General features: G+C 42.4%; 1 protein-coding gene across 3 annotated transcripts in view; it reads right to left on the reverse strand.

The window, feature by feature from the left end:
• Mrtfa (myocardin related transcription factor A) overlaps positions 1-22,502 on the reverse strand; it is a 175,650-nt gene that overhangs the window by 95,448 nt on the left and 57,700 nt on the right. Inside the window, exon 2 of one of the 3 annotated variants that reach the window (XM_028789923.1) lies at positions 17,274-17,535. Coding sequence is in view for 2 of the 3 variants with exons in the window: in XM_028789922.1 (XP_028645755.1) it covers positions 4,601-4,646 (46 nt within the window). In the remaining variant the exon portion in view is untranslated. Of the gene's footprint in view, positions 1-4,600; positions 4,877-17,273; positions 17,536-22,502 lie in introns of those variants that run through there. The other 2 variants (XM_028789922.1, XM_028789924.1) reach the window with 2 other exon arrangements.

Below are 22,502 nucleotides of genomic sequence, written 5' to 3' on the forward strand. Positions count from 1 at the left end.
ATCTAACCTCACACACTGGAGATCTCCAGTGTCTCTTTGTAAATATCTTGAAGCAGAAAGACCACTGGGAAGACAGTGAAGACACAAATTCTCCCCCCACCTCTGTCACAAATTAATTACATGACTTCAGGAAATAAACTAACCCCAAAGGCCAATTTCCTCTTTTCAAAAGAAAAAAAGGACAAGAAAATACCCAGGGTTTCCTTCAAGCTCTACGGTTCCTTAAAAAGAAATCAGGGTGTTTCGAAGCCCACAATGTAGAGAACATTCAGAGATCTAAAAGCAGGTGACATAGGCTGAAGGTTCTGATGTTCTGATCCGCTCTCTATACTTCTGAGTAGCAGGGGGGTGGGGATCCTAAAAGAGTACCATGTACCAAAGTGGGTGGGACTTAATCTGCTACTGTCTCCAGTGCCTTGGCACTCTTCCTCAGCACTCCTTGAAGTGACTGCTGTTCCCCTATCCTGCCCATTCTGTTTTAAAATGAACAGTGCAGGGAAAACCGCCATGATCAACAAACAAGAAGTCAACAAGTAGTGGTGGCGCACACCTTTAATCCCAGCACTTGGGAGGCAGAGGCAGGCGGATTTCTGAGTTTGAGGCCAGCCTGGTCTACAGAGTGAGTTCCAGGACAGCCAAGGCTATACAGAGAAACCCTGTCTTGAAAGACAACAACAACAACAAAACAAAAAAAGAAGTCAAAGAAATATTTAGGAATTAAGTACAAAGATATCAAAGGATAAGGAAGTTAACGAACAAACTTTTTTAATCAATGAATGTTTTCAATAGGTGATATGCAAGTGGTGTAAGACATAAAAAGATCCAAAGGACATTAAGAGCAAGCTTATCTCTGCAGCACAACCAATAAGTGTGCTGACACAGGCTATGCTCGGCTTCTTAGGCTGAGTAGTGGGATTCATGGGTTTGTATCTAAGTTTATACATCTACTGCATACCTATACAACCTTTTGCATTTAAGGCATAGTCTCAGAATAAGCTTAAAAGAAAACTCAATTGCTTTGTGGAACACAAAATCTCTTCTACTTTAGTCTCCTAGTCTTCTGTCATTCTCTTTCCCTGAATCAGCCTCTGCATGGGCAAGTGTGAGGCCTCGGGGGTCACACACATGTGCACAAGCAACGGGAGAAAAAGAGCCAACTGACTCCTTAGCTGTAGCCCAGCATGATCAGGCATGTACCATGGGATCAAAGCAGACTGGGGCCGGCTCAGTCCACTCTGCCACAGAAGTCTGTCTCACTGTTACGGAGAAATGAACTGACAGAGTGTTACTGGCTGGAAAAAGGCAGAGGGCTACCTGCTTGGGGCCACACACACAGCATCTGTCAGGCCTGAGCCCTAGCATGGCCCCATTCTGAAAGACACCAGTCAATGTGTGACCCTATCTTATTTATTCCCTTAGGGCCAGCTTCAGAAATTCTATAATGTCCATTCAAGTCATTTTTTCTTTTTTTTTTTTAAGATTTATTTATTTTATTTATATGAGTACATTGTAGCTGTCTCCAGACACACCAGAAGAGGGTATCAGATCCTATTATAAATGGTTGTGAGCACCATGTGGTTGCTGGGAATTGAACTCAGGACCTTTGGAAGAGCAGTCAGTGCTCTTAACTGCTGAGCCATTTCTCCAGCCCTTGAGTCATTTTCTAACTGTGACAATCCAGACAGATTCCTATGGCAGTGACATAAGCTCTAGTAGTTGCTTGATTGGAACACCAAAGTCCATATAAAAACATATCCTCACAGACAGGGCACACTACAAATTCAGAGGGCAAAAGAATGTCAACTTTGAAAGCCACAAAGCTTCAGATAACGACTGGCTAAAACAAGGGATGATGGTCACTGGATTCATTTATTTATGGAAGAAAAGATTACAAAATACTTTTATAAAAATCTTAACTTAAAGGCTTTGCATATTAGTCAGGACTAATATAAAGACTAAGTCAAACAAAATTCCATCATTCTTCAGAAAATAAGTTATCATGTGCTACCGCAGGCATCCACACATAGCTCAGCAATTTGCTCTTAAGAAACAAGTAAGTGGGGGCTGTCCAGAGATGATAGCGGCCCACAACTGCCTGTGACAACAGCTCCTGCATTCATAGGGACACAGCCACACACAGATCCATAAACCCATAATTAAAAATAACTGTAACAACAGCTCCTGCCTCTGGCTTCTGTGTGTACCTGCACTCACACGGACACAGCCACACACAGATCCATATACCCATAATTAAAAATAAACCTCTTTCAAAGAAGCTAATGACCTAATAATCTGGAAGCCACATGTAAGTGATACCTGGTGTGCATTGAGGCCACAGGAATGACAGGAGGGAGGGGGATCCCCACTGAGACAGGTTTCACAGAAAGGCAGCACCTCTGGCAGTATAGAAGAAGTAAACCTTCACAGACTCTCAAGAAAGTCCTGCCAAAGTCCCCAAGCTGTAAACACTGAGCAAACACTGATGCTGAGCACAGCATATCACCATTATATCCAGTATCTCAAAATTCTGCATCTTCAATTCTTTTTGAAGGGTTTAGGTTTTTTTGTTTTGTTTTGTTTTGTTTTTTTTCGAGACAGGGTTTCTCTGTGTAGCCCTGGCTGTCCTGGAACTCACTCTGTATACCAGGCTGGCCTTGAACTCAGAAATCCACCTGTCTCTGCCTCCCAAGTGCTGGGATTAAAGGTATGCGCCACCACTGCCTGGTGGGCTTAGTTATTTTATGATATGAAAGGCATGTCTCTTAGAAAGCTATGAAGGTACAGATTAACATAGTGCTTGGCTTGTAACAAGATTCACTGTTTATTGACATTTCATAGCAGATTCTTTTAATCTCCTATCAAAATGGTGACTGTATCACTGTTACAGTGGGCTTGTGGCTATAGCACTCCAGATTAGAACAGTAAAGTTTCACACAACTGTCTGTGGTGGCTAACATTAAATTTTTTTTTTTTAACATTTTCCTAGTGTAAGTAATAGGAAGGTCATCCTTGAACACAGTTTCTCTGCTTTTATGATCACAGCAAAAAGACAAAGTCCATATCTACTGTCTTGTCGGTCGACCCTTGGTCCTACCTGTATCCACAGCCTGTCAGTTCGTTCACCCACGCTTGTCTTACACAGGGCTGTCCTTTGAAAGTTTTATGAAGTACCTGGTGTGACAGATGGGTGACCAGCCCTGCCCAACACATGCTGTAGGAAAACCTACTCTGAGAAAAGAAATGACAAAGAGCAGTCCTTCCTCTCTCTTTAGAGCTAGGAACACTGAAATTATCTTAGAGGAAGAAGAAGCATTTAACTTGCACTCTGATGTTATTGTCTAAGATACCTACAAATAAAAATGATCAAAAAGAAAGAGTTCAAATATTAAAATCTGCCCCTTGAAGTAAAATATGCACTTGCCTACACATAGCAGGAAACTGGAATACAGATGGGAAAAATCCAGTCACCTGAACTGGGAGCTACTGAGATACCTCCTCAAAAACAGATGGAAAACACTCAGATAAGCACACTATTTGTTTGGAACACAAAGCTCCAGAGATCTGTGGGAGCAAAAGGGAAGAGAGTCTGAAAAGCACAGCACATAAGAACAGAAAAATTCATATGATAAATGACACATCATGGGTATTTGTGAACCAGGAAGAAGACAGTGGTAGTGGATCCTTTTTCCTTGGCCCTGCCTGTCCACAGTCGCAACCGGTAATGTCTTTAGCTGATGTGTCCCTGGGCCTGACCGCACTCACTCTAAGCACTCCCCAGGGAGAATGGAGACCACCATGCCAGTGACTGCATCAGCACCACCAAAGAGCTCCACTCTCCTCTGCACGGGGTCAGGGAATGGGGAAGAGGGTACAAATGCCACTTTTATGTATCTGTCAGAAAACTACCGATTACAGTTTAGTAGAAGTCTAAAAATAAGAAAGGGAACATTCTCTATTTTTAGATATCTGACTTACAAATTTTTAAAACACCAAAAGTTTAAAAAAATTTAAACTATCTGGCATTTTTAAATGTTTTAAGAGAAGCTTTGAATTAGAAAACTATTTTTAGAGATAGAATTTCAAAAATTCTGCATTCCTTCTGTTAACTGTTTCCCTATCTGTAAAATTAACCCCAATCCTGTGCTTTATCAAGAGCGTTCCCACAGATACCTAACGGTGAAATGAAAAGGTTTACCAGAGAAGAGAAAGAACTTTGTGCTCTCATAAAGGATACTTTCACAGTGACATAAAAAGAGTAGGCTGCGATTAAAGACAAACTGTATAAAGCAGCAAAAGCAATTTAATTATCTTTAACTAAAAGCAGTGCCAAAACAGTGACAAAATGGTTAAAGAAAAAAGACTAGGTCTCCTTGCTGAGGACTCTTTCGATCGGAGAGCGTCTAACTCAAAGGTACCTGTGAATAACTAGAAATGCAATTAAGGAAAACATTAAAAACAGTAAAAACCTGAAAATGAAATAGTTACAGGACAATTTATGTTTAAGCTTCCCATCTCAGCCCAGTGCTAATACAAATGTGTTCAACCATCTTTAAAAAAAACGCCTGTGGCAAATGAGCTTTGCAGGAAATAAGGGACTTACCTGACTGCACAGCCATCATCAGCATCTCAGGCTCCAGCAGAGTCATGACCGAGTCTTCACGGAAACAGATCACAAATACAAAAAGTCCAAGTCACAGGGAAAGTCTAAAAAGGCCACAGCAAGCTTTACAAATTCAGTCTCATGCCTGTGTGCAGAGGAGAGTGAGACCTCACCGCTTTTCTCGGGAACACAACAACTCTCCACCCTTCAGGCAAGTCAAGATGGCCCAGAGTTGAGTGAGTGCAGACAGGAAGCCCAGCTCTCCAGAGAAGACCTGAAGTTCGTGGTTAAAGCAGTGGCTCCTCCCCTCCTGTCCTCTCTAGGGGGAGGGGAGGGGCATAGAAAGACTTCGGAAGACAGATCAAACTGCTTCCCTCTCTTAAAAATGGGAAGATAGGTTTTATTCAAAACTCTACTAGAAGGAACTCTGGGGCTAACGCAGTTTAGGACAATAAAGCAAACACAAGCCAAACTCAATCTCATGAGAGAAACACTCGGAGATCAGACACACATCAACATATAATACAAATAAACACATATGCGGCATAACTTTGCTGAGGATTCCAACAGCCTTTCATACATGGTATTTATAGGCAACAGCTAAGAAAGCTGATTATTTAACTACAGTTCAACTGCTTCCCTACCCCCTCTCCAATTAAAAAAATGTTTGCAAAAGCCAGAGCAGTAAGCTGTTTCTCACGTCTGCCAGTCCTCCTGAAGAGCCCCTCACTGCCCACAGAGGGACATGCTGGCTGTGGACAGACAGAATGCCACAGATAACCTTCCTAAAATGCTCTAGGATCATGCTGGATGGATGGCATTTGTGGGAAAAGAGTCCCTTTCCTGACAAACCCCAGCCTTTTTCTACCACACGGAGCAGCTTTTTCAAAATGAGAATGAATTAGGGCATTTTGCTTTTCCTGGTGAGAAAAAAAAAAAAAAAAAACAAACCAAAACTTAAGATCCTTTTCAATTACAGACAGAAATTATTTCATTTGCCCCAGGAAAAGTCATTTATCCCTTTTGCAGTGCATGCATATATGTATATATGTATATATGTATATATGTATATATATACATATATATATATATACACACACACACACATACACACACACACACACACACACACACATAACTGATACAATAAAACGATATTAAGATGCTTCTGGGCAATTCGATGGACTTTCAATACCAGAAGCTGTTGGGCTGTTATCTAGAATTCCTGATTCTTTCTGGTGAAGCATACTAGGCAATCTCAGCCTAGTGGGTGCCTTAATGCCTACAAAGTCAAACAAGTGATAAATGAAAGCCCTGGGAGACCTTTTAAAAGAACAGTTTCACAAAGAGGGCAAGGCACAAAAGAAAAGGCAATGCAGATTTGGTGCAGGGAGGTTCTTTCTTTCCTTCTCACTCCAAGAACACCATGTTTAAGAGCCGAGCTCTATATAGAGCTCCGGGAATGACTCAACAGGCAGTGGAGTGGCAGCCAGTGTGGGCGCACGCTGCTTCAGGAGGCAGCAGCATTCTCACGGCCCCCTTCTGGCAACCGAGCTCCAACTGTCATATTAAAACGAGTGAATTTCAACTGGGACTGTTTAAGAGTCTGGTCAGAGGTTAGTAACATTGAGGGAAGCATCCCTAAAAGGCCGAGTCATCCCTTCGGCCCTCTGGAGCTGTACAATATGCAGTGAGGGGTTGGTTTGTTTTGTTTCCTTCATATGAAGCAAGTTCTCACTCACAGTTCTGTACTTGGAGGAAATTACAAATTACAAGATTTCTGTATAAAGGCTGAAAGAAGGGCACAGACTGTCCCCCTCCTGCCCAGGTGGCCCCTGCCATAGGGAGTGCTTACAATGTCAATGTTCAGCCCTCAGGAGACAGTTGTGTGGTGATGGAGAGTAATGGAAACAGTAGGTTTCAGCAGATCTCACTTACTTACAGCAAATCCTACTCATATGAACTTGGGACAAAAGGAACACAAGAAAGAAAAGCTGTTTTTAAAACAGAAATCTAAAAAAGTGGATTTTTTTTTTTAATCCCAGAAAGTAAGGTATTTGCCTAGCAGTTAGATTTTGCTTTTATTGTGGTGGCTGCTCACTGTCATCTTGACTTCATCTGGAATTAACTTAAAACCCAAATGGTAGGGCACACCCATGAGGAAGTCAAGTTGGAAGACCCACTTCAGATCTGGATCTCTGAGGTGGGAAGAGCCACCCTAATCTGGGCCACACCTTCTGAGGGCACCCTACATAAAGAACATGGAAAAAGGAAACTTGCTCTCTTTGCCTGCTTGCACTCACACTTGCTGGCAAGCCCATTCCTTCACTGGAATTTAGAAACTACTTCTTCACCAGCTGAGACATCAAGCCTCGTGGACTGGAACAACTCCGGGATTTTCAAACCGTTCATTGGTAGACAGCAGTTGTTGGACCAGCTGGACCACAGCCTGTAAGCTATTCTAATAAATCCCCTTCCGATAGATGATAGATACCTAGACAAATGGTAGATTCATTCATTTGTTCATTCTATAAATTCTGTTCCTTTAGAGAACCCTAATACAAACACCTACGCATCCACAGTAACTGGACAAATGGACTTTAGGATAGGCTCCCCAGTTCCTAAGGATTAGATTCAAAGTACTGAAAGCTTTAGTTCCACATCTTGTGTAAGCTGGTAACATTTCATAAAAACAACTGAAGGATGTGCTGATAAAGCACACAGAACTGAAGTATACATTCTCTACACTGGGCTACAGCGCCAAGGGAACGAAGGACAACAAAATGTGAAGTAAAATGAAAGCTCTGCGTCTTTCTAATCATGACACTCTAGCTAAGCAAGGCAAATTTAAATGATCCATGCTCTATTAACTCACTACAGGGACATGATCCTACAAATAGCCATATAGTCCCTAAATGATTGACACATTTTGGTAATTCCTTAAAACATTTAAAGAATGTTAAATAAGATAACTTTGCATATTACACATAGGTTTTCTTCCTACCCTATCAGATGCCAAAACCCCCAAAGGCCTTTGGTCTTCCAAATCTGGAAGAACCAGCCAGAGCGGTGATACAGACTCAGAACCTAACACCCTGGCAACAAGGCAGAAAGACTGAAAAGTCAAAGGTACCTTGGGCTACACAGTGAAATTGTGACTTTAAGGAAGAAAATAAAAGAGAGAGAAAATAAGGAGGGGAGGGGAGGGGAGGGGAGGGGAAGAAAAACGGCAGCATAGACAAGCAACTTTTACCCCAGACATCCGTGAGCACCTCAGTGCTTCCATACTCTCCCTGCCTCCTTCAGCATCCCCTTAGCATTCCAGATGCCTCCTCTTTCTCTGCCTCCCAGGAACCCCATGTCCAACTCTGACATCACAGTAAGTCTGCAACTATGCCTCTACCTAGCTATCTTAATTAAGCACATATGTCCAAAAGCAAAGCTTCTAGCACCCTGCACTGCTCCCCACAAGACACGCCTTTCCCTTTCTCAATTACATAGATCCCAAACCATAAACTTATGTTCCTCCCAGCCCTGAACCACTAATGAGTTACAAAATGCAAAATTAGTTACCAAATGTAATTGATTACATCATAATATATTCCTCAACGCCATTTTTTATTCTATCCCTTCAACTAGTGCGTCATTCCAGCTTTTAATGTTGCCCAAAATCTGCAAATAATTTTAACTTACAGAAAAATTTAAACATACACAAAGACAGGAGAGAAGTGTGTAGTAAACTACTTGTATTCCCATCACTGACTTGAACCCATGCCCACGTGGCCATACCTGCCCCATCTGCCCTTCTGTGCTCCTGCCACCACAGAGCGCTCATCAACAATGTGTCATGCCAAAGCAAATCCGAGGCATCTGATTTTCTATATATAGAAAACACAGCTGGGCGGTGGTGGCACACGACTTTAATCCCAGCACTTGGGAGGCAGAGGCAGGCGGATTTCTGAGTTTGAGAGTTCGAGGCCAGCCTGGTCTACAGAGTGAGTTCCAGGACAGCCAGGGCTACACAGAGAAACCCTGTCTCGAAAAACCAAAAAACAACAACAACAACAACAAAAAGAAAACACAAAACTATCCAGTATAATGAAAAAAACAAAATATTTTAATCCCTTAATATGATCAACTATCTAACTAGTGTTTAAATTTACCCAGTTATGTCATACATTTTTTAGAAGTCGATTTATTCAAATTGGAGTTCATAGATGACAACACATTTCCTCTCATTGATATGTCTCTTACATTTCTTTAATCTAGTACTTTCTTGAAGAATGCAGGCTGGCTTTCCACATTTTAGATTTTGTTGTTTTCCCACAGCACTATTAAATATATATATACTGATGTATCTCTTTTCATTTCCAGCTATTGAGAGTTAGATATAGAGCCCCAATCTAACTTAAGTTAAAGCTTGGGGCAGAAATATGTCATAAACTGTAGTTCCTACCTCAATGTGCCACAATGGCATGACCTACACTGGCCTGCACAGCAGGTTTGATCTGATGGAGTGACGAGGGAATGAAGGACAGACACATGTAGGCTGGGCACTCTAACAGCCCAGCAGCAGCCCAGCACATTTATGTCACTAAGCAAGAAGACAGGTGTATTATACACAGCTGAACAAGGAGGTAGACGGGTTAGCTACACTCAGTAGGAGACTGCTCCATAGGGAGCAATCTCAGATCTCAGACACTTGGGAAGAGAAAGCGATGGTAGTTTCTACATACACAGGTCAATTGTTCAATTGCTCATAAACACTTGTACTTGGACCAGAAGGAGGCATGACCATTCCCATGGATCTGAGGCAGGCACTGGGTTCTTGGCATGACCATGCCCAGGCCAACAACACACATTCAGGACTGCATCCACTCCTCATACAGCAGTAACCATCCGTTCATTCATTTCTAGGCAGGGACTTAACTCTGTAGCCCAAGCTGGACTCAAATCTGCAGCAATCCTCCTTCAGCCTCCTCGGGCTGGATGACAAGCATGAGTCACTTGCAATGCTTCTCCTGTGGTTTAAATGGAGGTCAGAGGATAACTTGCAGGACTTTGCTGATCCTGAGAATCATCTCAGGCAGCAGGTGTGTTCACCAGCCCCTGAGGTAAATTCTTAACTGTGCTGTTCCTGTCTACTCTTCCTGTATCAAGACAGTCCTTGTTACCAACTGACTCTTTTGCTGTCATTAATTTTTTTCTGCTTTATTTGTTTAAATTTGTTAACTTTATTTTTGTAATGAATATGTGTCTGTGTGAGAGTATATCACATGTGCAGATGCCCCTTTGCTAGGAGCTTGATCCATTATCCTAACATCTTGTGTTTTTCCTTTTAAAAGAATTACCAAGGTTTGTAAATGAATTGGCTTATATAAGTTGTTTAATCTCTCTCTCTCTCTCTTTCTCTCTCTCTCTCTCTCTCTCTCTCTCGCGCGCGCGCGCGCGCGCGCGCTCTCGCTCTCGCTCTCTCGCTCTCTCGCTCTCTGTTAGACAACGAGATCCTCATTTACCCTGATTATTCTCTAATACTTTAGAACTCAGTTGAAAAGAGTCCTGGAATAAATTTTTCAACATTAAAATAGCCAAACACTTTAAGTCAGTACTTCGGTAAAAAGTAGAAACTGTTTTAAATACCCAACTGGGGAGAGATAGAAAATATTCAACAGAGTATGAAAAATCTTAAGCTACAAGGCTAAATGGAAGCAGGGCACATAACACACAAATCAACAGCGATGCAGGAGGCACACCAAATGCTGACAGCAGGTTCCTCTGGGATGTGGGTGGATCTATGAGGAGCCGATTTTTTTGTTTCTACTGCTTATTTTTTTTTGGAGTAGGGGGTTCTATCTGGTATCTGTTCACTAGGAACCTGGCTTAACATCTGATGAATAAGACGAAAAACCGATCATCTTTAAGACTGGGATAAAGTAGTTTTAGGAAAGTCTCTAAGTCACTTTATAAATAGTCATTTAATGAATCTTAAGAGTTGGACATTTTCTTTTTTTTTTTTTTATTGGATGATTTATTTACATTTCCTATGTTGTCCCCTTACCCCATCCCCCACCATCCCCTCGGAACCCCCAATCCCCTCGCCCCTCCTCCTTCTTCTCTGTGGATGTAACCTCTATCTACACCCCCCCCACTCCCACCTCCCCACCCTCAAAATTCCCACCCCCTGGGGCATCCAGCCTTCATGAGGTCAAGGTTCTCTTCTTCCACCTATGCCCAGCAGGGCCCTCCACTTTTACATATTCAGCTGAAGCCCTGGATCACCCCCTAAGTGCTCCCAGGCTGGTGGTTTAGACCCTGGGAGCTGTGGTTGGTTGGTATTGTTGCTCTCCTCATGGTGCCACAAACCCTTTCAGCTCCTTCAGTCTTCACTCTAACTCCTCTATTGAGAACCCCATGATCAGTTCAATGGCTAGTTGTGAGCATCTGCCTGAGTTGGACATTTTCTTTTTTCTTTTTTTTTTTTTTTTTTAAGAGTTGGACATTTTCAAGTGAGACTAAATCTGGAAAAGCTTTGAGACTTCCTAAGGAACAAAGTTTTAAAACTCTCTTTTCTTTACCCAAGAAAATATTATAATTTAGATCTGAAACTGCCCACTCAAGATTTTTACTTCTCTCAGTGAGTGATTAATTAGTACCTCCTGTGCAGCACTGTGATGCGGAAGTGTACAGGCATCCCTTCACAGGAAACACATACCAGATTGGCCCTTTTTCTCCAGCAATAAAAACATGCAAAACAGATTGAGGACTTCTTAAATCACTCACAAAGAGAAGGAGAGCCACACGGAAGGAGTGAATAGAACCTCTCCCCGCCCATTCTTTCCTGTATGCCCCTCACATAGCTCGCCCCACCCCACACAGCACCCTAGAAAGCAGACTGCACTAACTCTTTCAGGAAAATACTTGTTTGGGATCAGCTAGCAAAAGGGAACTCAAAGAAAAGGGAACAATTGCAACAGTATTTAATATAGAAAACATTTAAAAGGAAATGGAGGGCTGAGGCTACAGCTAGCATGCAGGGCCCAGGTTCAATTCTCAGGGCCATAAAAATAGGGTAAAATAAATGGAACAAAACACATGTAAGAAATAGGAAATTATAGAACTTCAAACACTTCATACAGACTCTCTGATACATCAGAGAATATAGTCACAGGACAATAGTCTAAAAATACAATTCTCCTAGTTTACAGACTTAACATAATTTTAACCAAACCTCTACAGAAATATTGAAATTCATAAGGAAATGCAAAAAACCAAGCATAGATGAGAAATCCACTCTTGGAAAAGAACAAGGTAGGAGTTGCTTCTCCCATGCAACACAGTTTATTCCAGTTAGCATAATCCAAACTGTGAGAAATACAAACTGTCCATCCTCAGAGTATTATAAGGTATTTTTACATATCATGATATGTAAAACATCAACAGTTAGAAACTAGGAACAATACAAATATCCACAAGAGAAATCAATCTACCTACCTACTTATCTATCTATCTATCTATCTATCTACCTATTTATCTATCTATCGAGACAGCATTTCTCTGTGGAGAAATAAATCTATCTATCTATCTATCTATCTATCTATCTATCTATCTACCTACCTATCTATCTATCTATTGAGACAGCATTTCTCTGTGGAGCCCTGACTGCCCTGGAACTGGCTCTGTACACTAGGTTAGTCTCAAACTCAGGAGATCCCCGGGCCTCTTCCTTCTGAGTGCTGGGATTGAAGGCATGTGTGACCGTGCCCAGCTTGTGGAACAGATTAACAAGATGGATCAATCTGTCTATCTATGTATCTATGTGTGTGAGGAAAACAGAAACAGATTTTTCTGTTATGCAATAGTTATCCATGGAAGCCTGTAATGCTCAGCAATGAAAACGGATAAATCACAGATGTACACAAGATGATGGAATACTAGCTATGACGAGCAAAAAAGGAATAAAAAATCATTTCAGTCATATATATTTTTTAACTAACCAATATATACTATTTAGAAATGAACATAGTTAGTAAAAGAAAATTATAACATATTCATTCACTGGGTGCCAAAGCTTCTTGAGCTGGAGCCAGAGGACTGGCACACTGCAGAGAAGGCTTTCCAGGTTTCCTTGAGCTCAGGGTGGACACTGCCCTTTTAGACCTAGATGCTCAGCTTCAAACGGAGTGCTGTGACAACACAGACCATGGACTCTTCCTTACCAACTGTAAACAAGCTAGGCCACCAAGGTCTAGGTAAAGTCAAAGCACTAAGGCAGTGTCCTCTACCCATGGGTCATGACCCTTTTGAGGGTCACATTTCAGATATCTTGTCTGTCAGATAGTTACATTACAGTTCATAACAGCAGCAAAATTACAGTTACAAAGGAGCAATGAAATAATTTATCGTTGGAGGTCACCACAGCATGAGGAACTGTATTAAAGGGTCACAGACTCAGAAAGGTTGAGAACCACTAATCTAAGGGAACAGATTACCCTTAGTTAGAGAACCACTAATCTTCAGTAAACAGGTACCAGGAGCTTGACTACCAACTGTCCCTTAAGGACACCTTCTAACCCACAGCTCTTCCATGTAAGATACAAGTAAAACAGATCTGAGAACTCAATGTTCTCACTTCTCCACACACAGCACAGCTGTGTACATTTCAACCCCAGACTTCCTCTGCTCTAGAATGGCACACTGTCTTGCATCACAGTTACTTCAGGGATTTTCCACTTCTGCTCCTGCCCTGACCTCCTACAAAGGTGTAAAACCTAGTGTTTGCTTACCAGCACGGTCAGCCTCTGCCTCTGGAGTGAGTGCTCAGAGAGGAAGAGAGTGGAAGGAGGTAGAAGGACAGAGGAAAAGGTCTGCAGACAGAGAGATGCAATGAAAAAACCCAAGAGTAATGTCAGTAGAGGAAGGCTTTCAAATGTCTGGGATAGGACTAGAGGGCCTAAGCCATCCATAACAAAAGCAACACTGACAAACTCAAAGGGGAGTTTTTGGTGAAAGTGCAGTAGTGAAATCTCTAGGATGTGAAGAGTAGAGACAAGGACTAAGAGCTCTTGAGAGTCTGGCAGAGCACACCCCACCCACACCCACCCCAGCCCAACACCTCCAGAGGACTTCTGTCCCACTGAGGTGACTTTACCATCAGCACTAACTTCCTGCACACAAGCCGAGACTCAGGGGTTTACTGTCTGCTGTCTGTCATCCCTCTCCGTCCCTCCTTCCTCAGAGGCACATAGCCCTGACTCCCCACCAGCACAATGGTGACCCTTTTATCTCCACAGGAACCCTACTCTCTTCTGTTCTATTAAATATACTTGTTTCATTTATGTGTGCAAGTGCGAGGAGGGCAGAAGAGGGGGTCAGATTTCTCTCTCAAAGCTGGTCACAAGGATTTGTCAGGTTTGTTACATGGCTGCTGGAATCTTAAGTCCAGTCCTCATGAGTGCACAGTAAGCACTCAGCCACTGGGCCATCTCACTAACCTCTGTCTACTTACCTCTCGTCCATCTTTCCTTATAGATTAATCCCCCCACCCTTATCAAATACGTAAGCTTCATTTGGGACCAGGGGATTAGAAAAAGAACACACAAAAATCTGTGGGTGCCCCTTATTTCCCAAACAATCTGCTAAAAACTATGAATGTAAAAAACCAGTTGTTGCAGCTGGGTATGGTGGTGCACACATTTAACCCCAGTACTTGGAAGGCAGAACTCTTAAGAGTTCAAGGCCAGCCTGGTCTAAATAGGGAGTTCCAGGCCTTCCAGGGTTACATAGGAAGACCATCACATCTTAAAACAGACAAACAAAACAAACAAACAAACAAACAAATAAATAAATAGTTGTTGCCCATTAGGAAAAAGAAATAAACCAGCCACTCACCCACCCAATAAATACTTGGATGTCCACTGTGAGCCAACAGTCTGCTATATTTCTGCCCTTACAAAATGTACTATTAAAAGTGAGCAATCAAATAACAAACATACACTAATGACAGTTGATTTAAAAAGAAAAAAGGGGGCAGAGTATAGTGGGAGGGGCTATTCAAGAGAAAAGGGGGGAGGGAAGAGCTCCCTAAGGAAAGATCTCCTGCAGCAAGGTTTTTGGGCTGGGACAGCACAGGTTCACATGTTCAAGAACAAGAGAACTTGGGAGGTCTCAGTGGTACAGCACTTCACCAGCATACAAGAGGCCTTGAGTTTGACACCCAGCACTACAAATGTAAGTAAGGAGGGAGGAGGGAGTGGGTAAAGGAGGCTGAGTGGGAAAGGAGGGAGAAATAAATAGCAAGGAGGTCAGCGTGGCTGGGCCAAAGTGGCAAGAAATGCAGTCAGAGAGATACCAGACCACAGCATAGAAATGAAATTTGACCATAGGCCTCTTGGGAAGGCACTGCAGGATTGGGGAGTGGTACGAAACTGATCCAGCTTTCAAAGGCTCACTCATACTGCTGAATGGAGAATTCTAATTACAACAGAGGGTGAAGAAGTGTGATGGTAAAGGTCAACAGAGTCAAGCAGAAGACAGCAGGAAGAGCAGAAGAAAGCCCATGCCAATGTGCATAAAAGTATGTAAAAGAGGCAACGTGCTTTGGAAAAGTTTAGCATTTCTATATTCTAGCTTCAAACAAAATAGTTCACAAAAAAACAAAACAAACAAACAAACAAAAAACATTTATAACACCAATCAAGCTGGGCAGTGGTGGCGAACACCTTTAATCCCAGCACTTGGGAGGCAGAGGCAGGCGGATTTCTGAGTTCGAGGCCAGCCAGGTCTACAAAGTGAGTTCCAGGACAGCCAGGACTACACAGAGAAACCCTGTCTCGAAAAACCAGAGAGAGAGAGAGAGAGAGAGAGAGAGAGAGAGAGAGAGAGAGAGACCGAGCGACCCATATATGAGGTAGAACTTGGCAAGGTGGCACGCGCCTGCAATCACATTACTCAAAAGACTAAGGCAGGAGGACCAATAAGGCCAGTCCAATTCATTTGACAAGACCCAGTCTTGAGAAACCCCCATTTCTCACCTCCAAAAACATCTATGGTAGAGGGCTGGAGAGATGGCTTAGTAGCTGAACACACTTGTTTCTTCTTTATGTACTGTTCTCTGCCAAGGCAACTCTTATAGAAGAGGCATTTAATTGGGGCTTCTTTACAGGCTCAGAGATTTAGTCCATTATCATCATGGTGGTATTGGGTACCTTTTAATTCTTCTTTGGTAGTGCCACTCCCTGATGACTAAGCTTTCAAGTATATGAGCCTAAGGGGGGCATTCTTATCCAAACCACCACACTGCTCGTGCAGAAGACCCGGCACTGGCATGGCTGCTCACAAACATCTACAACGTCAGTTCCAAAAGACCCGGTAGACCTCTTCTGGCCTTTGCAGGTACCAGGCACCCACAGGGCACATGCATACATGCAGGCAAAACACACATATAAAATAAAAATAAATCCTTAAAAAGACAGTGGTAGACAAACAGGTTTCATCAAAAAACTCTGTCATGTATTTTAATATCTTTTTAGAGAAAAAGTATCTCTTTGTCACCATTATTTTGTTTGCAGAAATTAAGTGACTTTAAAATCATGGGAAACTTAAAGGGAAAGAGCAACCAAAACAATTGAAGAGACAGAGACAGGCCGTCCTAAAAGATGTGACTAATGAAAACCATGCTGTCAACACAGAGCGTAGGATAAGGCCGGCACTCTGAAGGCAAGTCACACACTGATTAAGACATTAGATCAGAAAATATGTATCATTACTAACTCATAAGGTATACATTAAATATTTATTATTAAATTACATTATTAAATATTAAATATGTATTTCTTCTACAAACACAGGTTATAGAAGAATACAGAGTTACTGACCTAACAATGGTTCAACTTACAATTTTTTGACTTTATGGTGGTGCAAAAGCAGACCAATGCGATGGGCCTCTTTGAGGATCTACTAGCTTTACACTGGGCCACACTGCCCAGCTGTAAACTCACAGAAGTGTCACGAGCCTAAGTCAGGTGGGCTTTGTGCGAGCAAGGTTGAGTCACGTTACAGTTTGCATGTGGAACGCTCCTGACAGGTTCACGGGCCTGACACCGATTCCTCTCGGCTGGTGGTGCTACTTTGCTGACCATCAGCCAGCATTTGCTGAACTGATGAACGAGTAGACAGAATGGGTTAGGATCAACAGACCAGCAGGAAGGCAAACTAAAGCGGCCACAGCAACTACAGCAGGAAATGCTGAATTCCTAAACTAAGCTACCTTTTTTCCAAAAACATTTTGTTATGTACAGTGTTCTGCCTGCATGTATGCCTGCATGCCAGAAGAGGGCACCAGATCCCATTACAGATGGTTGTGAGCCACCATGTGGTTGCTGGGAATTGAACTCAGGACCTCTGGAAGAGCAATCAGTGCTCTCAATCTCTGAGCCATCTCTCTAGCCTCCTTACTAAGCTATTTTTAGATACGATAAATTAAGCTATGAATGTAACATTTTATATATTATTACATATAAATAATAAACACATAATAACTAAAATAAGCTATCTATTTTATAAGAAATATTAAAACAAAAACTTTCATCAGACGTGAAGTAAGGCAAGGATCTGTAACATCATAAAGGGAACTCTGGTTCAAAGCAAGCAATACAGAAATTTCTTAAGGACTCACCATTCTTCCGCTCACTAAGTGGAGGCAAGTTGGGGTTCCTTCCAGGATGGAGGCCCAGAGTCAGCTCGGGCTGCAGGGACAGCTCCTGCAGTTCATTGGCAACAGCTTCGCTCTGGGGGCTGGGGGCCGCAGACAGAGACAGGAGCACTGGCTCATCATCATTTTCACCAGCCCCTCCTCCGTCCAGCCCATTCACAGCAATGACGGAAGGGGGCAGGCACACCACACTGGAGAAATCCACCTTGGCTTTCGTGATGGTAACCTAGAAATTGGCGAAGAAAACACCAAGTTTAAATGTCACAATGAAGAAACTGAACCACTGGCCATACATGGAACACGAATGTTCTAGGTTACAGAACTAGGATAGTATCAACATGCTCAACTGTTTAAGGCAACATCTTTCTACACAGTTCAGGTGAAGTTCAAATCTGTGATGCTCCTGCCTCAGCCTCCTGAATGTTTGGATTATAGGCATGCACTGCTACAACCAGTTTAAGAGGTTTTGTAAAGTGAGTATGGTTGTTAAACTCCACAAGTATCAACTTCAAATTAGCTACTGACCTATTAACTCAGAAGACAACATACAATTGAAATAAAAGCAACATACATACACGCATATAACAGGTCAAAAGGATAGTATCTCCTTCGCTAATCAAGGAGAAATAGCTGTGAAATAAATATTACCTAAGAAAAAGTGTCCTGAGAAATAAGAGACTGGAGAGCCATTGAATTTGCATAATGCATTATCATATCTAGGGTAGGGAATTAAAACGTCTTTGTAAAGAGGTATAGAGATGTCTGTCTGGTGATGGATATTGAAATTACCCAACCATTACATGGGTATTCAATCACAGATCCCAGAACTAGCATATTAAACACAATACTCCCCTTTTCTGTGCTGCTAGAACTCCCGCAAACATGGCAAGTACCAGCTCCACAGGGTGACACAGTGCAAGAAGAGCAAAGGTTCTCTCCATGTCCAGGGAAAGCTCGGGCAGAGTGGTCACGGTGGGCAGACTAAGTCTATCTTCCAAAAAAAGGCTAAAACTCCAAAGACTGGGCTGAGGCTCAGTGTGTGGAGCCTGAGCACAGATCTAAGGGAAGGCTGGCTATTCAGGGCTTCCAGCATTCTTGAGAAAGGGCCAAGTGATCGAGTCCTGAGTTTGTTATGAAGACAATAAAAGCAAGAGCTTTTACTTTAAAAACAAACAAAAACAAAACTCCTTACAGATTTAAAATATCTTTTAAAATGATAAAGAATAAAAAAAAAAATGTTTTAATGTCAAAGAGCCTGGCTAAATGGTTCATGCCTGTAGCCCCAGCACTAGGAGGCTGAGACAAGAGATCACTAAGCCCAGGAGTTCAGGACCATGTTGAGCAACAAAGCAAAAACTTCTAACCCAATGTCCAACAAATGTCAAACAAAGAACTAGTTAGGGACACAGTGGAGTGACAGACACTCACCAGCATGCATGCACAAGTTGCTGGGTTCAGCCAGTGCCATAAAAACAGCAGAACCAAAACAGAACCCAAAACAAAACAAACAACATATACAACCCACAAGCATTTCCAACAAATCAGACTAGCTGTTTGTATCAGCTAAGAACGCATGCATTCACGGGGCAGTGGTGGTGCACATCTTTAGTCCCAGCACTCAGGAGACAGAAGCAGTTGGATCTCTGAGTTCCAGGCCAGTCTGGTCTAGAGAGTGAGTTACAGGACAGTCAGGACTACACAGAGAAACCCTGTGTCCCTCCCCCCCACCAAAAAAAAAATAAAAATAAAGAGCACACGTCATCTCTGAATAGTATGCATTATTAAAAACCAAGTATTTGGAATATAGAAACGTTGACTCTAAAATTTTTTAAAAGCTATGAAAAAGACATAGGAGCTATGTTAAAACACAAGGGATTTTTGTTTGCTTATACTATTAAAGTTTTAATGTTCTCTTCTTCCCCAGATTTTTAAATAAAGTCAGATTAAATTGTATATATTTACCATGTACACATTATGCCTTGAAGCACATACACATTATAAAATGATTATTTACGCCGGGCAGTGGTGGCGCATGCCTTTAATCCCAGCACTTGGGAGGCAGAGACAGGCGGATTTCTGAGTTCGAGGCCAGCCTGGTCTACAGAGTGAGTTCCAGGACAGCCAGGACTGCACAGAGAAACCCTGTCTCAAAAAACCAAAAAAAAAAAAGAAAAAAAAAATAAAATGATTATTTACTTTCTTATAGATTCCAAGTTTTTCTAGAATACTTATATTGGCCTTTTAATGAAAAGGCTAGGTTCTAGTCTAGAAAGGAATCTGGTGTCCCCTTGAGACTACAATGAAGACTTTAGAAACCAGCAAAATCCTAGACCACATACAAGTTACAAAAGGCACTGAAAACTAAAAGATCACACTCTCCCCTACCTCAAGCAACAGTACATCAGTTGTGGGGATTCCTTCACTTGGAGGTAAGGAAACAAAACCTCCAACCCCTTCTCACAGAAATCTGTATTGTTCCACCAACTCTGACTCGCTGGACTTACAGAGCTCAGATGAGGGGTTGATTCCTCACATAAGCAAGGGTGACTTCAGAGCAGCCTCACTACTGGAAATTCTCACACCAGAATGGGTGACTTCCCCACAACTTCATACACAGGAGCCCACCCATTCAGTTAACCCTCTACCTCTACATAGAGGCACCTTCACAGAGACTGCAGAGCCACAAACATTTAAGAATAATTGCACACAAGTGGCCAGGAAGTGTAGGATGGAAGAAACAGAATCTCAGGTGAAGGTCCAATAGCCATTCCTACCTCTCCCATGAGGGAACAGAGACAGTCAACAAGCGTGCTCTTGAAGGTTAAGATGATAGTTGTTCTGCTCAGATGAGAGTGCTACACAATAAAATCAGACACGGTTCAGTTTTGACAGGCGTTTCTACCTGCTTGTAAGTATGAAACAACTGAAAAGGTAAAAGCTGAGAGCAATGCGGATGGTGATGACATAATTAAAGTTAAAGGTTCAGGTGTGCTGAAGGGCACAAGTCTGTAATCCCAGCACTTGGGAAACAGAAGCAGGTAGATCTCTGAGTTCCTAGCCAGCCTGGTCTACAGAGTAAGTCTCCCCAAAACAAACAAACAAACAAACAAACAAAGCTGAGGGGAGAGAGATTAATTTGATGTGTTTTAGTTGTTTTATATACGAAAGAAGCATTCTAGGACAAAATCTCTGCTCAGAAAACCTTGGGGATAAACTGGAAGGGCTCAGCACTTGCTGTTCTTGCAGAGGATCTGAGTTCAGTTCCCAGTTGCAACAGTTCTCAGAATGAACATGGAGGCTCAAAACCATCTGTTACTCCAGTTTCAGGATCCTAGGATCCAATGTCCTCTTCTGGCCCACACTGGCTCCTGCATGCATATATACATGCAAGGAAACACTCATACACATATTTATTTGTATGTGTATGAGTGATTTGTCTGTACAGATGTCTATATACCACATGTGTACCAAATGCCTGTGGGGGCCAGAAGAGGGGGTTGGATCCCCTGAGTCTAGAGTTGCAGACAACTGTGAATCACTATGTGGGTGCTAGACATGAAGCCAGGTTCCCTGGAAAAACAGCCAGTGTTCTTAACTAATGATCCATCTCTCCAGCCTCAAAATAAATAATGTTTTTAATTGAGGCAGAAGGTTGAGGGATGGCAGTGAGATGAAATATAATAGCATATTTTAATAAATATGTCACAGTGAAGCCCAGTACTTTATATGCTAGCTTATAAAATTAAGTCCTGGTGTCGTAGACCGGGCGATCAATAACCAGTCATGGTTACAACAGACAGTAATCAATTCCTTACTGCATTCTTACTGATTACAGTAAGAGCTTTTCCCACCTCAGCACATAGCTTTCCTACCATATAGGCATTCTCCCCTAGTCAATCTGGACCACCACAAAGACAGAAAGCATGAAAGCATTTTCCTTTACAACCCAGTGCAAGTTCTACCAGAGGATGCATATGCACCTATAATGCCATTTCCTAAAGAGGCTGAGATAGGATCCACAGTTTAAGACTAGCCTGGACATCTCAGCAAGACACCATCTCTTTAAAAGTACATAAGCTGATGTGATGACACACGCCTTTAATTCCAGCACTCTGGACGCAGGTAGATCTTTTTGAGTTCAAAGCTAGCCTAGTCTACATAGTGAGTTCCAAGACTATCTATTTAAAGAGCTTATTTCAACAAACAAACAAAAGAGGACTAATGAGACACTCAACAGGGAAAAGCATTTGTCAAGCATACCTAAGAACAGTATTCAGTCCTTGGACTCCAGAGTGGAGAGAGACAGACAACTAAGTTGCCCTCTGAACTTCACACTTGGGCTGTGGCATGTGCATGCTCATACACACAATACTATGGAACAAAAATTTAAATACATAAATATGTAAGAGCTGAGGAGATAGCTCGGTGGAAAAAAGTGCTCACCATGAAAGCCTGACTACCCGAGTTTAGAACTTCTGAAGCACAAGAGTTTGTAATTCTAGCACCCCCTACAGGAAGCTGTGTAGCAGGCCTGTTACCCTGGCTTCCAGAGTGATAAGGACACCATGTCTCAGGTAGAAAAGAAGGTTAAAACACAGTCTTCTGAGCGCCACATGCCCAGTCTGGCCCCACACTGTGGGTGACTCTACCGCGCAGTCGTTATCTACAGCAGCTCCTGGCAGCTGGACCAGTAACTGGCGTCTTGACTGGGCTGCAAGGGCTATACAGCCAGGTCATGGCTAGAGTCACTTTTCAGTTCTGTTATGTCTGGCTTGGGCCAGGCAAAAGCGGGCAAGACTGAAGCAAGAGAGTTAATAGAGAAACAGCCAGTGGGCCTCCATTTCATCCATTCAGTTGACATTTAACACGGTTCTATGGTGCTTATTATGGAGCTAAGGGTATAGAGTAGACTCAATCATTGATTCTGAAAGTGAGGAAACAGACATCACACTCCTCCTAAAATGATTAGAAAATTCACAGTGTTGCTGGGATTCTGAGCTTTGACAATAATGTGTCACTAGTCCCAATATACAACTAAGATCCACCATATGACATCATGTCTTCTTCCTAGGGAAACATGAAGCTGGCTCTATGCACTCATAATCCCGGTGTACTCTCTCTGTCTCTCTGTCTCTCTGTCTCTCTCTGTCTCTGTCTCTCTCTGTCTCTCTGTCTCTCTGTCTCTCTCTCTCT

This window comes from Grammomys surdaster, unplaced genomic scaffold (assembly GCF_004785775.1).
Source record: "Grammomys surdaster isolate TR1022 unplaced genomic scaffold, NIH_TR_1.0 125852, whole genome shotgun sequence".
Classification (NCBI taxonomy): domain Eukaryota; kingdom Metazoa; phylum Chordata; class Mammalia; order Rodentia; family Muridae; genus Grammomys; species Grammomys surdaster.